This window comes from Rhagoletis pomonella, unplaced genomic scaffold, assembly GCF_013731165.1.
Source record: "Rhagoletis pomonella isolate Grant_MI unplaced genomic scaffold, Rhpom_1.0 Rhpom_scaffold_00006, whole genome shotgun sequence".
Lineage (NCBI taxonomy): Eukaryota > Metazoa > Arthropoda > Insecta > Diptera > Tephritidae > Rhagoletis > Rhagoletis pomonella.
The window spans coordinates 61,189,731-61,209,223 of record NW_023458560.1 but is presented as its reverse complement, the minus strand read 5'-3'; the positions used below and the strand labels follow the sequence as shown (position 1 = coordinate 61,209,223).

At 34.3% G+C, this 19,493-nt stretch overlaps 2 protein-coding genes and 1 non-coding gene across 4 annotated transcripts in view; all 3 read right to left on the bottom strand.

The window, feature by feature from the left end:
* Positions 1 to 19,493, bottom strand: part of LOC118741033 (threonine--tRNA ligase 1, cytoplasmic) — a 575,984-nt gene that overhangs the window by 322,018 nt on the left and 234,473 nt on the right. The gene's annotated exons all lie outside the window — the stretch shown is intronic.
* On the bottom strand, positions 9,193 to 9,264 carry Trnaq-cug. The gene has a single exon. It is a non-coding gene; the product is annotated as a tRNA-Gln (tRNA).
* Positions 11,019 to 11,995, bottom strand: LOC118741055 (neuropeptide-like 4). Its single transcript, XM_036472865.1, has 2 exons — positions 11,936 to 11,995; positions 11,019 to 11,728 (listed from the first exon to the last, which is right to left on the bottom strand). The coding sequence occupies exons 1-2, from the start codon at positions 11,945 to 11,947 to the stop codon at positions 11,546 to 11,548; spliced, it is 195 nt and encodes a 64-aa protein (XP_036328758.1). The 5' UTR covers positions 11,948 to 11,995; the 3' UTR covers positions 11,019 to 11,545.

Here is a 19,493-nt window from a genome sequence, read left to right as displayed (position 1 = left end):
GTACATTTTGTATGGAGAATAATATTAATTAATTTAAAATTCTGCATGTAACCATGTTCTCGACGATACATGTAACTTTCATAAAGAATAAACATAAAAATTGTGCTTCATTAACAGTTGCAACCAGCTGAAACCAAAAAAACTATGTCCGCTAAATGGGTTAAAAAGCAACTGGAATTGACATTTTTTACACGCATACATGCATACATTCATATACACATGTACAGTGGAGTAGCACTAGCTTGGACATTGCATTGCTTGTACTTTGATGTGTTTGAATCTTTTTATGGTACTGAAGATTTGGTTACGGATGAACAAAATTTTAAATAATCTGTGGATATATATAAATATATTTTTATAAACTCTTAGAGGTATAGAAATTTTCAATATTAAAAAATAAATAAAATAATTTTTTTGTATACATATATGTAAATGGTGTTCAAGGCACATTGACCCACCTGTACAAAAATCGTGGCGCGTCATGGACAAAAATTTTACAATTTCGGACCGAAAAATGTGAAAACGAGCTAGGTTGCCACGTTACATCTGTGAACTTCCGATAAAACCACATATGTTTGTGATTTTAGAATTTTTGATTTTATTAAAAAAAATTAATGTATTTTCCTGCAGAAAACGTACACTTTTATTTAATGTTTATTAAAATGACACTTTAAAATACTAGTTAATGATTGAAATATTGGTATGGAACAGAGAAATAGAGTGTTTTGTCAAAAATTACCAAAAATTACCAAAAATTGCCAAGATTCGAGATAACTTATTTTACTGGTTATAGAGAAATAATTGCCACTTTTCACTTGGCTGGCCGAGATTTCTTCATTTTAAGATTTTAGAATTTTTGTGTCGGATTGACAAAGTTGCGCTTGATGGTGATGAATTTGCGGGGAGATGTGCTGCTGTAGTATTTATGAATGGAATGATCTTGACCTTGAGAAATATGCGAATGCGTTTATGAATGAAATAGTTATTGTTGTATTTGAGTATACGTGTAATTATGTGCATATATATGTATGCTGCCGTGATTTGTACATATGTATGTACATTTATATGCATGTTCGTAGTTTTTTTGGCAGTAATATGCACATACATATATATTAGGGCGGGTCGATTTAAAAATTGCTCATTGCTCTGTGAAAATCGTATTCTAGGGATCAAAATAAGAAACTTTGCCGAAGGAACCATACCTCTAAAACGAATTCTGATGTCCCCCAATTTGGGTCGAACTTTTGGGTAGGGGCAAATTTTTAAAAATCCCACTTTGAGCCATTTAGAGTGCTCCAATCGAGTCCAAATGTATGACCGAACCCCACTAACTTTGGACGGCCGATCCACCCATGCCAGTGGCGCAACCCCTGGAACTCCCCTGGGGGGTTCCCCATACAATCATTGCAAAAAATCACCATTTTTGGCCTTTACATGAAAAAATCAGCTAAATGGCTATGTTTTTTCTTTATTTTTATTTATTTATTTATAATAATATTTATTATTTATTTATAATAATATCTATTTTTTCTCTTAAGAAATTTATTTAGTCAGATCATATGTAAATGAAAAAATTAATTTAAGTGAGTTATAGAAAAGAAACTAAAAAAAATTATTGTTTGAAGTCTTTTTTACTTTCAAGTCTGGGCAATTTCGCACGGCTCTCTAATGTCGTCGCCATAACAGCCTCTACATTTTCCGGTATAACCCGTTTGGAAACGCTAGCTAGCAATTGAACATGTCGTTCCGTTCCTTGTATGTGTGATGGAATTTTTGGATCATTAAACGGTGGATCATCTTGATTTAAATATTCTTTCAATGTATCGTACGGAATGCTTCGAGGGAATGGTGGTTCAAATACGATATTTATATCATTCAAATTGATAATTTCCGTATAAAATGTGCAATTAAAGTTTATATCTGGTTTTTTATAAACTCTAAGTTCCATTGGCTCGTCAACATCGGTTCGATAGCGTAGAATTTTCTTGATGGCACAGTCGCGCTTTTCTTTGCTATCATCAAACAACATTGATAACAAGATATTTTCCGAATGCGCATAATATGAATTATCTTTAATTACTTGATTGACAATTTTGCGTTAACGAGGTTCTAGAAATCGTGACCAACCAATGAACTTGAAAAATAATGCACTGCCGTACACGACAGAACTGTAATACTTGATATTGAAGTACATTGGCACATAACATTTAATTATAAATTCAACCAGAATTCTTAAATTTGCATCTGGATTTTCCGTTGTCACATATAATCGCAATAATCTAGCGGCCTTGGTGAGCCACCGAGAATGTACAATTTTCCCTGGTTTGATGTTAGCCAGATCCACCGGAACCACGCCGCTAGAAATTGCATGGGATATGTCGTATAAGTACTTCGAATCGGTGGAAAATTCAATTTTTTCTGGAGCAGGGGGCATATTTTGCAACTCAATTTTCTGGAAGCCGCCCACCACCTGAAAATATATAATAATAAAATAATTAAAAATGGTTGACAATTATAATAAATGAGTGATAGCAATAACTTACCGGAAGAGTTTCGATTTGACGGCTCAGTTTTCCGGTTGCCGATCTTGGTCCAGTGCTGGTTGATTTATCCAAAGCTTCAAACAAATGCCGAAACGGAAGTTCGTTGAAGTGTAGAAGGCAAACGAACCAATGCAATGGTCTTTTTAACAGCAATTCGAATCGTCGTATAATTCCACCGTGTGGGCCAGTGTTTGTTGGCTCACCGTCAGTGCATATTCCAATTAATGCATCCAGTGATATATTTTTATCGTTGAAAAAACCATTTAATTTGGTTGTTTTGTATTCAGCGGTTTCATGTTGCAGTCTTACGTAACCACTCAATTCAGAATAGGGTTCTCTCAAAATAACAAGATGAAGTTCTTTTACCATCCTAGTATGATACTTCTCATCAATTTTATCTATCGTTAAAGTATCATCTTTTCTAGCATCGAATGAAAACGCTAACAAATTGGTATCATCTAACCGTTTGCGAAGCTCTTCTTGTCTGCATTTCTCTTTTTCTCTGCGAACTTTCGATTTATCCATGATGAGAGGTTTCCCATGCTTATCTTTAATTTTAAAATCTTGCAAAAAAGCGGTTCCCAATGCTGATGCTACTCTGTCAGGCACACCAAATCTGTCACATACCAAGGCAAAGTTAAAACAATCGTATCTCTCTGTGTATTGTGAACTTGTGCTTCTATCCATATCTTCTTGAACCGGTGGCGGTGCGTATGTTGAATCATCGGGATCTTCGTATGTTGGCATTGATGACATAGACGTTGCTCCTTGCTCTTCAGTTTCCATCACAAATGCATCCATTGTTAGTCTTCTCTCATTATGTTGATCGTGCATGAACTCTTTGAGGCGTTCGGGAACCCAGCCGCATGCACATGGAGCTGCCTTCAAATCGCATTTACATGTTCCAATGTAAAAAATTGTTTCCAGAGATTTTACATACTCTGTAAATTGTTGGGTGTTGTTTCTTCTCTTGATTTGGTCTTGATACTTGTCAAGCAATTTATTCAATTTATTAAATACACTTTTTTCAGCATTATTTCCATACCAAGTTTTTCCCAAATTCCAATCAATTTATCTTGTACTTGAATAGTGAATGATTTATGGGAAAACTTTTTTTGTTCTGTTTTAGCACGTTCGCTTAAGTAAAAATAATATCTCAAGATATCCAGATGGGTTGGTAAATTAAGATCAGTTAAATCAGTAGACACACCAAAAACAGTAACATTATGCTTGGGTATATGACTCATTGGGTTTTCGATAGTTGTTGATGTAGTTGCTTCATCTTGCGGTGTAGAGGATGGTGGATTCATTGTAAACTTTTTGATTTGGAATGGTCACTTCACTTATTATTTTTTTTGAAATATTTTTTTATCTGAAATTAGCACTTCACACTTTGAGTTCTTCACAACGACTTAATGCATTCACAAAAACTGTTGCGTTATATATGGTCTATGAGACGAGGTAATAAGAATGAAATGGTAATTTCAATTCTACCTGCTGTGTCTTGTGGTGGCTTAAAAAAAACAACACAAGCAATTTTACGATCTGCAATTGTGTCACAGTGATACCTTCATTGTTTAAAAGGGTTGCGGTGCATTCCAGTGATACCTTAATTGTTAAAATGGTTGCAAAAAACGCGCATTTCTTAAGAAGGTGCCTTAAAATACCCACAAAAAGGGTTGTAAAAACAACCTTCATTTCTTAAGTAGGTGCTATAAAAAAACTACACAAGTAAGTTTACGACATGCAGCTGTGTCTTAAAAAACGCACACAAGCAATTTTCCGATTTGCAATTGTGTCACAGTGATACCTTCATTTTTTAAAACGGTTGAATAAAAAACCCACACAACTATGTTTACGACATGCAAATGCATCACAGTGATGCCTTGGTTTTAAAAGGGTTGTAAAAACGCTAATTTCTAATAATTTTTTTTAATTTCTTTTCTATTACTAAGTTAAATTCATTTTTTCATTTACATATGTTCTGACTAAATAAATTTCTAAAGAGAAAAATAAAATCCAAAAAGAAAAAACATAGGCATTTCGCTGATATTTTCATGTAAAGTGCAAAACCGGGGATTTTTTGAAATGTTTGTATGGTGAACCCCCAGGGGGGTTCCAGGGGGTGTGCCACTGGCATCGGTGGGTCGGGCCTCCAAAGTTAGTGGGGGTCGGTCATACATTTGGACTCGATTGGAGCACTCTAAATGGGTCAAAGTGGGATTTTTCAAAATTTGCCCCTACCCAAAAGTTCGACCCAAATTGGGGGACATCAGAATTCGTTTTAGAGGTATGGTTCCTTCGGCAAAGTTTCTTATTTTGATCCCTAGAATATGATTTTCACAGAGCAATGGGCGATTTTTTTGCCTCCCCACAAATCGACCCGGCCTAATATATATGCATGCAAAAACGTTATCAATTAATGGAGCATGTACATACGTATGCGTAGAAAATGCATTTTCATTTGACTCCAAAACTATTGGGGCATATTAGTAGACGAAATAAAGTCGACTCTTAAGTTAAAGTTTGTCAGCCCCAAATAAGAAGAAAGTTAGTATGTATGTACATACATATATGTAATATTATGTGCATGTGCAAGAACGTTATCAATAAATGATTTTGGAGTATGTGTATTGGGTACATATGTACATATGTAAGTATGTACATACATACATATATACATTCAGATGCGATCAACTAATTAGCAACGAAATTCAATATGATATTGTTTGCAAATTATGTTTATTTATTTTTAATGATTTTAATTTAAAATATAATTCAATCTGTAACAAGAACCACAATAATAAAAGTTTAAAAGCTTGCACAAATTGCAAAAAAACGAATCAAACTTCAAGAAATGGTCATCCAAATATTTAATTAGAATATTTAAAAAATTTTCGGGTATGCAGTATTGTAGTCCATTCAATTATAGTATAAGAAAGTGCAAGTTTCAAGTTGTTAAAAATTACCATTGATTTTATAGATTTTTTTTTTTGTGGGGGTGTTGCTGTTTTTTTTTTCATACAAAAAAAATTGTGATCATGTGTTATATGGAAGAAAATGCGAACACCCTCCACAAAAAAAATTCTAAAAATTCAACGGTAATTTTTAATGACTAGAAACTTGCACTTTAGTGTACTTCATTGAATGGGCTACAAAGCTGCATACCCGAAAATTTTCTAAATTTCAAAATAAAAAAATTTAAATCTTGATAACAATTTTTTTTTTGAAGTTTGATTAATTTTTATGCAATTTGTGCAAGCTTTTAAACTTTTATTATTGTGGTTTCTGTTATAGATTGAATTCTATTTTAAAGAAAATTATTAAAAATAAATAAACAAACACAATTCGCAAACAATATCATTTTGAATTTCGTTGCTAATTATGTAGTTGATCGCATCTGTGTGTACTACAAGCATCCATATGCGCATGTCTAATAGGAAGAAAGTTAGTTGCAGCTTTTTTCACAGATACCTATTCCACTGAAAATGATGTGAAAAAGCTGTAACTAACTTTAGTGTCAACTTTATTTTGACCATGAATGATCCCCATTATTTACATGTAATACGAGTATTGCAGTGAAAAATCATCATTCAACACATTGGTCCGTATGCATAAAAACTAAGCAATTGCTTATTGCAATTGCAATTTCATAACTTTCACTTAAATTTATTTGATCAAATCGAGTAAAAGGTCTGAGATTTTAAGAAAAGGTGTTTTCTTAGGTTATATGCATATGGCATATTTTCTCGAAATAAATGTTCATAAAACTCAAACATAACTTTTCGAGAAAAACCACTTTGCAATTGATGCTTTTGTACGTTTTTGTCAATGTATCCATCTTTGAAGTGAATTTACTAGCAAGAAAACTGCGGTTTGTTGCATTGAAAGCAGCTTAGCAATCGTTAAAAAATAAAAAACTGATTTTTTTCTTCGCTTTTAAATGCCGACAACAAATTACCAAAGAGTACGCATTTGTAGGCTGTTTTAGTCAATGTGTCCATCTTTAAAGTGAATTTGGGAAAAAACTAAAGCACCTAGCAAACTGCGGTTTGTTGCATTGCAAATAGCGTAGCAACTAACGGGTGATTTTTTTGAGGTTAGGATTTTCATGCATTAGTATTTGACAGATCACGTGGGATTTCAGACATGGTGTCAAAGAGAAAGATGCTCAGTATGCTTTGACATTTCATCATGAATAGACTTACTAACGAGCAACGCTTGCAAATCATTGAATTTTATTACCAAAATCAGTGTTCGGTTCGAAATGTGTTTCGCGCTTTTTTATCGACAAATTTTGTTCAGCGATGAGGCTCATTTCTGGTTGAATGGCTTCGTAAATAAGCAAAATTGCCGCATTTGGAGTGAAGAGCAACCAGAAGCCGTTCAAGAACTGCCCATGCATCCCGAAAAATGCATTGTTTGGTGTGGTTTGTACGCTGGTGGAATCATTGGACCGTATTTTTTCAAAGATGCTGTTGGACGCAACGTTACGGTGAATGGCGATCGCTATCGTTCGATGCTAACAAACTTTTTGTTGCCAAAAATGGAAGAACTGAACTTGGTTGACATGTGGTTTCAACAAGATGGCGCTACATGCCACACAGCTCGCGATTCTATGGCCATTTTGAGGGAAAACTTCGGAGAACAATTCATCTCAAGAAATGGACCGGTAAGTTGGCCACCAAGATCATGCGATTTGACGCCTTTAGACTATTTTTTGTGGGGCTACGTCAAGTCTAAAGTCTACAGAAATAAGCCAGCAACTATTCCAGCTTTGGAAGACAACATTTCCGAAGAAATTCGGGCTATTCCGGCCGAAATGCTCGAAAAAGTTGCCCAAAATTGGACTTTCCGAATGGACCACCTAAGACGCAGCCGCGGTCAACATTTAAATGAAATTATCTTCAAAAAGTAAATGTCATGGACCAATCTAACGTTTCAAATAAAGAACCGATGAGATTTTGCAAATTTTATGCGTTTTTTTTAAAAAAAAAGTTATCAAGCTCTTAAAAAATCACCCGTTACAATAAGAATCGTTAAAAAAAAAAAACGATTTTTTCGACCCAAATGCCGACGGCAAATCACCAATGAGTTTGCATATTTTCATAGCTTTCACATATTTATTAGATAACAAATCTACGTTTTGGATTTAAAGCATTCCCTGGCATATATTTTCGAAAATTAATTTTCATTAATTTAACCAAGAATTTTCATCTTTTTTTTTTATTAAATCAATGCCGCGAAAAAGAAAATCCAAACCAAAGCACTTAACATTGATACAAATTAACAAAATTGTATCTCCGCTCAGCTCTGTTAACTTGCCGCTCAGATCTGTTAATTTTCCGCTCTCAATTTTCGATTCGAGTGGTGAGCTTCTAGAGCGTTTTTGGTAGTGTTTGACAATTCACACGGCTATTCGTAATTTCTGCTTCTCTGTTTTAAACGTTCTCTGAAACAAACCGTGCGAAAGCTTGGGTTATGGAAGAAAATGGGAATAAGTATTGTACCATTCCGACTTATTCGATTCAAGGGCTCACTGAAGTTCGCAGATTCGGTTTCCGATTCAATTTCTTGATGCTTCGAAAGGGCGACAAGAAAAGGTTCGCTAAAGTGGTGATATATATACATAAGTATTTTTTAAATATCCAAATATGGTATCCCACTTGTAATAAGCTCACGATGTTTCATTCTAAATTTCAAGAAATCTGCAACGAGAAATTCGGCATGCAATATTATATAGATTTCTAGGTCTGTAGAAATTTTTCATAAAATCTAAACTGCATATGACCGAAATCACCATATCTTGGAAGTGGTATCAAAAATTTCAGACTGGGCATTTTTTCCAAAGTGACAAAGATCCATGAATGACGAAGAAATATATATTCTCGATTTATAAATAGCGCCACGGAAACCAAACAGCAGCCAATGCTGTGGAGCTCAATTGTAATTCTTCTAGAAACTGGTCTGAAAGTAACTAGCTACCAAGTATTGTATTTCTTTAAGAAAAGCCGTTACATCCAAGTTTCAAACTCTATACACTATTAAAAAAAAACCAACAAACTGTCGTAAAAATTTCTAGCTGTTCAATTCGATTTCTTAGAAAGATTTGGACTACGCAGTTTTTGTTGATGATCTCACTAATTTTTTTCTTTAACAAAATAAATTGCCAAAAATCTACTGGGTAAGTCCCAGTTACATTAAACTTGCACTTTGTTGTACTAATATTGAATGGGCTATAAATCTGCATACTCAAACTATTTCTATGAAATCCAATTAAGAAGCTGCAGATTTTTACTAAAAGTTGTTGATTTTTTTTAATCTTGGATTTCTACTGTTTTTGTTCAAGAATAAAGTACATTTTTATAAAAAAAAAATCTTTAAAATTAAAAACTAATAAAATAAATTGTCAAAACTTGTCTGAATAGGATCTCCTGAATAGGATCTCCTTTTTCAATCAACGCTTAAAGTTTTACGGGAATATTTATAAGTAAAATGAAACATTAAAATTGAGTATTTATGTACATATATACATATGTATATATGTATGTATGGTGGTGAAGTAGTCTTGAAATTAAAATACATCCTCAATAATTATTTTCCTTCTTACAAAAAAAAAAAAACGTAACTCGAAATGAACATCACCTGAAGGTTCCACCGAGATTTGAACTCGGGTCGCAGGATTCAGAGTCCTGAGTGCTAACCACTACACCATGGAACCGTTAGGTGTCAGTGTGTGGCAGAAAAATTTCAAGTGATAACTGTAATAATTTGCATGCTTTTTCAAATGTGTATGTACATGTGTATAGAGTATTTAACAGAAGATTAAAATGATTTCATATTCTATTTATTGATCAAAATAAATTCAGTACTCCGTCATCATCAACGCAAAATACCCTATTTGACAATTTTTAAATCTTATAGCAGAAGCAAAAACCCTTTTTCATCGCATAAGATTTAATAAAACAAAAAAACTAAGTGCTTAAGAGTGTATTTTACATACCGAAAAATAACTGTATTCGCAAAAATAGCTTACTCCAAGTTATTTTATGTAATTATATTTCTTACAGTAAACCACAACTTCCTTGAAATTCATGGCAAAAGCTTGTTGATAACTCACTGTTTGACAGTTCATGGCATACAATAGCTCCCAAGCGATATCTCCTGCTACATCTAAGAGGGGGTTAAGGCTCTTGATATTGCTTCATATGTGTTGTAATTTTCTGAGTCAGGAGTCGCACGAGTCACACCCTGCGAGCGGTGCCCCTGCTTTTACTGAATATGGCGGATCTAGAGAGAACAACTCGATAAAATCCGTAATTCCGAGTCTCATCCGTATCGTGCTTATGGGATGATTGGAACTACGTCAGTGTATCTTATAACGGTGGCCTCCAATACCTGGCGCCCTATGGTTGTAAGAAGTCCTGCTCGCGATACTGGGGGCTATTTCCCAGCTGACATCCCTTCCCCCATACTCGTGGGATACACATGAAGAGTAAAAATTACGAAAACCAAAAGCCAGGAGGAGCTGAACCGGCTCCAAACAGGGGCCAACGCTGGCCTTTCGACTTCGGTCGAAACAGAAACCATCTCTATAGTACTACCGGAGGCGCACAGTCCTTCGTACGATGTAGATATGGTGGATACTAGCGTGAGACAGGATGCAAGTCCCGTCAGAACGCTATCTGGCATCTCGCCGGAGGATGAGCTTTGAGCAGGCTAGAGAAAAACCCAAAGAACCCGTCGTTCCACCACGGAGAGAAAAACTCTCCAAAAAAATACATACCTAGGTATACAAGGTAATGAGAGCCTTCTTCGCATGTACGCGAATTTATGGGAAGACATCGGGACTTTCTCCAAAATGACCTACTGGTCATTCAACACAGTTGTGAAGCCGATAGTCACCTATGCATCCTTGGCATGGTGGACAAAAGCGACACAAGGGACTGCTAGCGCAAAACTAAGTGAACTACACCGAATGGTGTGCATTGGTATAACAGGGGCGGACCTGTTCTGCTGATGCACTTAGTGCTCTTGTAGGCATACTGCCCTTCCCAATTTTAATAGAGAGGGATGCGTCCGAATAAAAACCGGAAACATGACAGGTCATATGAAGCTCCTAATGAAATTCACAAATTACCCTATAATTCACATGCCGGACGCAGTAGCTCCAATACTAGTCATTTCTAGGAATTTCAAGGTAGCTATCGCGGACCGAGCATCCTGGGGCACAGGAAACCCCTACACCAAACCCGGAACTGAAATTTGGTACACTGACGGATCAAAACTTGATTGATTGATGGAAAAACCGGAGCTGGCAAAATTGGGCCGAATTTTAAAAGGTCGATACCAATGGGCAGCTACCCCACCATTTCCGGTGTCTCCTTCGAACCGGTGCCCCCAGTCTACTCAGTAATAGAAGGGCTGTTATACTAAATTAAATTACACATGCATTCATACATATTTTGTTGCAATCTAAATTTTATTTACCTATTTTTTTAACAATTCCATAATATGTATGTATGTAGGTTTATTTGTTATAGTATGTGAGTACACATAAACAACAAAAAGCCAACAACAGCATAGCTTAAATCAAGATTAAAACTAATTAAAATTGCCAAAGTGCATTATCCGAAATCCATTATCCTTGGTCCATTAACAGCATTAAGAGCAATTAGTCCTTGCGCCACCGAGTGGAATGCTATGAGTGAATTAGTAATAGCGTTATTCGAACTAAATAGTAGTACTAGCAATATGAAGCTGAACAGGCAACAGGCAACAGGCATGACTGAGCGCAGTAATAATCCTTTCTATAATTTCCGTATGAATTTCGCTAATCCCAGGGCTCACCTACTACTCTGCCGTCTCCATGCATGCATACTAATAGTTTACGCATTTACGTACATATACATACATATGTACATTCATACGCACGCACGCACAACACCCAGTGAAGCTAAAGAAGAACGACGACTTTATGTAGTGGCTGCGACTATTCGGACTTAACCGTAGTAGGGGTATCCAGAGTAGGCGTAAGAGTAGGGTGAAGCATAGCCGCCATAGTAGAATTGTGGTGCCGGTGCAGGCGCTGGATGTGGGCTAGCCACTGGCAATGGTGCTGGACGAGCAACAGGTGATGGGCCAGCGGCAGCGAAGGCGAAGAGAGCGGCGAAAAGGACAACGAACTGCAAGTGAAGGAGAAGAAAATTTTTAATATTAAAAAAACATTTATTAGTAGTAGTCGCGCTAATTCCATTCGCGGATTATTGAATTGCTAAGTGGCTGAGGATTAAATACTTATGCAAGTGCTAAAGTAATTTGTAGCAAAATTATTCTACTTTGTATGTAGGTATTATGTATGTATGTATGTGCGTATGTATGTATGTACTTACAAGCTTGAACATTTTGTTAGGTTTGTTGATTTGTTGAGGTTGCTGTTACAGAACTGCTGCTTGTGTTGTGAATGTCTTTTGCTTACGAATTTGTGCTCTATTTATACGAAAAAATTGTTGCTTACAAAATCCTGATATCGGAGAATGCTCCGTAGTACTATGTATGTACTTGCATGCACATATCTACTATAAACATACATACATACATACGTTGAAATAAATTTTGAAACAAATACCTACTTATTTTGTATTCAATAAGAATAGTTTTGTCTGGTTAAAACGTTTTCTAATTTTGTATATTCGTCATACATATTTATTTTCCTAGGTATCTATGCACTTGCGCTGAATATACATATGTATGCACATAGTGATTTTAATAATACGCATATACTTATTTATTCTTATATTTTATGTATTTTGCATTGAAAAGGATTAAATTTTTTTGGTATGGCATCATCACGTACTGCTTTTTACACTAAACATCTATAATTGTGCTACATATGGCCCGAAATTTTCCGAAAAAAATCTGACAAGTCCGAAAAATTCTAATAGGTACGAATAAATTCCCGCAAAATATCCAAAGGTCCCAGAATTATCCAGATAAGTTTTGCACCAATAATCCCGAAAAGTACCGAAAAATTCCCGAAACCGAAATATCGCGAAAATCTGAAGAATGACGAAAAGACTCGAAAAATTCCGGAAAAATCAAGTACCGAAAAAATAGATATAAGGAGTCCCGAAAAGTCACAATAAATTCAAAAAAAAAATATTTCGAAAAATCCTAAAAGTATGGCAAATACGCGACAAATAAAACAGGAAGAGTCCAGAAAAGTTCCAAAATAATCCCAAAATATCGCATAATCTAAATCATGAAGAATTCCGAAAATTTACTCTAAAATAAGAAAGGAGGAAGAAACTCGAGAAATTTAGAAGCGAAAATTCGAAAAATAAATCACAAGGAATCTAGAAAAATTCCCAAAATAATAAAAAATAGTGCCCCGAAAAGACCGGAAAATCATGTAAGGATGACAAATACACCCAAATACCTCAAAAAAACGCTAAAAATAACGCGAAAAATAATACATTAAGAAATCCGAAAAGTTCTGAAAATTTTCAGAAAAATAAAACACAAAGAATACCGAAAATTCTCGAAAAAATGACGAAATATTGTGAAAAACAAAACCCGTTGAATCCTGAGACTTCCAAAAATAAATAATAAAATGATGAATCCAGAAAAGACGAAAAAATCCTGTAAGGATCACAAATACACCGAAAAATAAAAAACGAAGTAATCCAAAGTCTGGAAAAAATCCAGAATTTGTAAATTTCGAAACATAGCGAATATAATATCTGGGAAATTCCAAAATTTTTCGGAAAAATGTAGAACGAGCAATACCATAAAATTTCGAAAAAAATCCCAAAATTGTAACTCACAAATAATCTCAAAAAAACACAAAGAATACTAAAAAAATTAAACGCGACGTATTCCGAAAAGATAAGGGGAAATGCGAACAGTCTCGAAAAAATACTTAAATCGAAATTTTGCGAAAAATAAAATCTGAAGAATTACGAAAGTTCCAAAAAAATCTCGAAAAAACAAAAAATTTCAGAAACGCACAGAAAAAGTGTAACATACAGAATTGAAAATATATTCTGCGAAAAATTCGGAAAAATCTCTTGGATCCCAAAACAATAACAGACAAAAGTTTTGAAAAGGGAAGGATAATTCACACAGGTTTCGAAATGATACAACATGAAGAATCAAGAAAAGTGCCGAAATAACCACAAAATATCGCGAAAATTAAACCGTAAGTCCGGAAAAATACCGGTAAGAAATCGTGATTCGCTTAAATCGCGAAGAAACTCACTAATCCAAGAAAGTCCCGAAAAATCCAAAAAAATTCCCGACACAATCCCGAAAAGTTTCGAAGACTTCTAGGAAAACAAAGCTCGAGGAAACTAAAAAAAAATTTGGAATATCGCGAAAAACAAAATCAGAAGAATCACAAAAACTAAAAAAAAACCGAAAAAAGCACAAAAATCTCTTAAAAAAATTAAGCACAGAGAGTCCAGAAACGTCTTGAGAAAATCCAATTAAAATTCCGAGAAGCTCCAAATATATAGCATGAAGAATACCCGAAAGTATTCTGATAAAAATTGGCAAACATCCTTAGGACCTCAAAACAACGAAACACAAGAAATCTCGAAAAAAAATAAATCACGTAAAATAACAATAAGTGCCGAAACAACCCCGAATATTGCAAAAAATAAAACCGAAAATTACCGGGAAAAAACTTTGAATACCAAAAAGAAAATACTTATATCCCGAATCTAGAACAAAATCCAGAAAAGCCCCGAAATATCGTGAAAAATATAACGAAGACTCCCAGAAAATCTGAAAAATTCTAAAAACATAAAACACGAGCAAATTCGAAAAATATAGCTAAAGAATCCAAAAAGTCACGTAGGGACCCCAAAAAAATAATGTGCGAAGTATCTCGAAAAAATCGGCAAAACTCCCAAAAATACTGGAAAAATTTCGAATAAATTACTAATATGTATATCGAAAAATCAAGGAAACCCCGAAAAAATCCAGATAAAATCCAAAAAGTACAAAATCATAAAAGTCCCAAAATATCGTAAAAAATATAATAGAAGACTCCCGAGGAATCAAAAAAATTTGGAAACATAAAACAGAAGAAATTTCGAAAAATCCGAAAAAGGAAAAACTTAAACTGAAGAATCCGAAAAAGTTACGCAAGAATCCCTAAAATAAAGCCGCAAAGTATCTCGAAAACATCGGCAAAACTCCTGAAAAGTGCCGAAAAATCACAACAAAATTACAAATATGTATGGAAAATGTACCTAAAAATAAAGCACGAAAAATATAAAAATGTCTAGAAAAAATCTTTAAAATTCCCGAAAAAAATTAAATCTGAATAATATCGAAAAGTCTCGAAAATATCACAAATGTTTTTAGAGTAATCCAAAAAGTTAAATACAAAAAAAATCCCAAAAGTGCCAAAAATTTTCAGCGGTTTCGAAAAATTCTTGAAAAGCCTCACGATCATTTTATGTATCAATCGTATAATGTAAGTGAAGGTCAACGAAGCTGGTTTTTGCTACAGTTGTCATTGTTCTTAAAGTTTTTTATTGTTTTTTGTTTTGTTAAAAGATTTTTGCATATACATAAAAATGAAAATAAAAATAAAATTAAAAACTCGAAGACACTTAAATCCTTTTAACCGTGAATGGTGATACCAATAACGAGAACTGTAGCAGAAAAAAATTTGCGCAGTTAACATACACTCCCATCGGACTACATATGTATGTATGTAGAATCTCCGGCAAGCCAGTGAGCCACAAAATCGCTACCGGCTTAATCAACGCATGCGCACAGTGATCATTATTGGCTATTATACAGACTACATACTTACGGGTACATATCACATCACCTTTCTCTACCACCTACAATTCTACACAATAATAAACTCTTCAGTCTATTTATTTTTCAATGCACGTAATCACTCATTCGCCACTCATACATACATACATATGTACCTACATATTTATGTATGAGCAAAACAAAAATCCAAAAATAAAACTGCAGAATCAAAACAAAATTAAAAATAAAAGCAAGAACGAAAAAATAAGTATGTCTCATGCATGACAATCGCTTTGGAGCTTAGAAAAAGCGCGAACTGAGAAAATGAAGTACCTTCCTAAAATAAGAATAAAAATTATGTAATGAATTGACATTTAGTATTCAATGCAGCTGCGCCTTTTTTGAATGAATTTTTAATTGTCATATAATGATTTTCTGGCCAAATAAATATTCTATGATCTCTTCAAGTTGTCGTATAGAATATTTACGTACATATAACATATATTAGGGTGCCCATCGAAAGTGCTTTTTTGAAAATTTCAAGATCCTACCCCCTAATTTTATTCGTTTTTATGAGAAATATTATTGCCTATTTTTATAGATTTTTTAAAGTTCATTTAGAGGTCGCGACCGGTCAATTTAGGTCAGAAAATACGATTTTATAGATTTATGAGTTTTTGAATGACTATTTTTGCTTCGATTTCAAAGGGCGAATATGATCTGAAAGGAGGATATATAGGCCTTTGAAATGGTATATAATAGTCTGTTGTGGGACTTGGCTTGTTGGGATTTTTTATCGGGTAAAATAAAAAAAAAACTTATTTATCTTAATTTTTTAAATTTTGACCATCGATTATTTCCACAATTTCAAAACATGTAGTACTATCTAAAATGAAATCTAGTTTAAAATAAACTGATACCTCACTTATTATAATCGCATAAAAATTGTCGAAGTTAGGCGACTTTTCTTAAATACGGCCTTGAATTCATATGTGTGTATGTACCGGACTGTTCAATTTTTTGAGTAATGTGGCTAAGGAATTCATCAATATCGAAACTTGCACTTTGTTATAATAAAATTGAATGGGCTACAAAACTGCATACCAAAATTTTAATTCTAAAAACTCTGAATAAAAAGTTTGAAAATCTTATGAGAATTTGTCGAATTTTTATAATTTTTGTTCAAAGTTTAAAAAGTAGATTTATATGATGTTTCTTGTATAACTACCTAGGCTTTTATAAAAAAATATTAAACTAAAGAAATATAGCCAAAACTCTACAAAGTACGACGAGTCTATTATTTATGCCGCCAGTGTACATACAAATGTATGTATAACTTTAATGACAAAAAGGTTAAGAAAACCTAAATTTCTGAAATAAATAAATTTTGTTGCAAATAAACTTTGACTAATTTAGGCAAATACTTATTTATGTATATTTCTATAACACGACAGGAACGTGAACTGTATCATTTAAGCTTATTCAGTTGCAAGTCATGACTTCCAATATAATTATATCAATACACACATACATGTACATACATACATTTTTTAAAACATTCAATTCAATACAAAACAGCAAAATCCATTAAGTTTAAATATTGTATGCTATTGAATTTAAACCACGCTTGTTGGCTAATAGCTGGGAGTACTAAATAGCAGCGTTTCATCATATATCCGGCAACAAGTGATTTACGATTAGAACATCAAGAAACTTTGATAAGAATTATAAATACCTATATTTAAAAATAGCTATTGGATCATATTTAAGGCATAGATAATATTGTCTATGACCCAAATACAGCTATAGCCACTATAAATAAAAACATAACAATTGGGTGAAGCGAAAAAATTCTTGGACAGGCCTTTCGAGATGGCAATCGAAAGCAAATTGCGAAATTTTAAGAGTCAAACAATAATTTCTAGTTTAAAGATGTCGTTCTTCCGAATTATATGGATTTTTTCCGTATGCTTGACAAATGGCTTTACACGACTTTACACGACCTTAGATTTAGAAGTTTGATTGGAGAGCTGTAAAAGCCGTGTACCATACACCTCTAACCACTGGGCCACAGGGGTGAAAGTAAATAAAACAAAGTAGCTCCTGGCAGCACACATAAAGTATTCGCATATTGGGCTACATATTCCTATTGGAAGATATGACTTTCCGAACAAAGTAATATAGAACGAAACGAGAGAGCTGATGAGATGGTCAGCCATGATTCTGTCATGGCAATGGCAATAAAGGAGGCAGATAACCTTAAGCAGTAAATTTAGGTATCATATTAGAAAGATCGAAGAACAAGAGTACATAATAACTGTTATAATGAATTACGACGACTGGGCTCAAGGCCGTTATGTCCACGGTTAAATAGAAAAATACGAAAGACCTTCTAAAGCTCAACATATCTGCAGTGAGATATCTTACTGGCGATATCACAGGGCACTGAGGTAGAGTGAAAATATGCTTCGGCTCAATAGTTACCCCAGTACCAATTGCTGGAAAACGAAAGCAAGAGCGTCCACGAACACAATGGAAGGACCTATTACAGAAGGACCTGTCTAAAATGTGATGAATAACTGAAGAAATTCGCTAGAGATGGAGGCCGTTGCATTGCACAGTCAGTCTTTTAAGAAAAAGCACAGAGAAAAATTTTTCACAAGCAAAATAGCAACAGTATCCAGCTGTCAAACACTAATTGTTTCAACTTAATTGAGCGTTGTGTGAACACCAAACTCAGTGACGCCGTTTTCCTTTTTAGCAAACCAAATAATTATGCTAAAATTATAACAATGATATGACAGAATTTGAACATTGATTGTTGTCATTGCGCCCTGAGGATGGTGGTAATGGCGATTTAAGCGCGTGCGCATAGTTGAAAGTTGCTGTCATTGGCTATACTTAAGTTTTTTAGAAAAAGTATACAAATGTAGAATAATGGAAATTATTGTTTGCCTGCTTTGTTCCAGATACTGTCAAAAAACTGGGATTAAAATACAAATAAAAATATATATATATTATGTCGCATAGCAGAACGAAATATGTATTGTTTGTACGGTGGAAAAAATATAAATAGAGACGCGAAATTTTAATATTTTTTAGCTACAGATTTCAACAAAATTACACACAGTTTTCAAACCTTTTAAACAGAATTTGTAGAAAAAATTTTATATGCAGTTTTATAGCCTATTAAATTTTACTGAAATAAAGTGCAAATACCGTTGATTTTTCACAATTTTTTATTGACGTTGTTATGCATTTTTTTCTATACAAAATATGTTCGACAATTCTTATATATGGAGAAAATGAGCAAACTACCCTTACTAAGAAGTACTCCGACGCGATTGGTAGATAAATCAGACATCCCTTTACCGCTTCCTTGCTGGCCGGCTATTTTCCACCTGAAAGACACTGCAGAAGTCCGGAAGGCTGAATATAGTTTTGGTGGAGGGTTTCCGATAGAAAAAACCTCCACCAACCCCATCTCCAATTTTTTATCCATCCGTGAAGAAGATTACCGCTCTCTTCTTCGAGTAATCCTGCCGTACCCAGTCTTCTCTTAAGGGATTATAGGTAGAGAAGGAGCTTCTGGGAGCTATTTCAAGTGTAGCCCACTCTAGTGAGTTCCACCAGACAAGAGCTCCGTCAAACAAGATAGGCATACATTTTGTTTCATAGAGCTAATGAATTACTTTGGGCGAGAGACCTCACCTTTTACCGATAGCTCCCCTACAGCAGTACAAGGCAACCGACGCCTTACCTTTTCCCCAATGTTAGGCTTCCACGACAGCTTCCTATCCAGGATCAAGTCTAAGTACCTGACCCTGTCTGAGAGCCGCAGACGAACACAATTTCCCTATTTATATTTTCGCGACTGTATATGCAGATGTGTATAATCTCATGCGGTTGTCTGTGGAATACGAAATTTTAACGAAATATGTATACCCAGCAAACTAAAGTTCCCGAAATCTTAACGAAATATTTTAGAGTATCGGAATTTTTTCCGAATCCTTTATGAATTTTCAAAGAAAGTCATGTGAAGTTTTTGGCACGAAGGAAAATTCTGAACCAATTTTTTTCATTGTTTTACCGATTTTCTTTCGAAATTTCGTAAAAGAATGAAAGTTTGCAGTAAATTTCATCTCTGCAAATTCATCAAAAAATCGGAAAGAC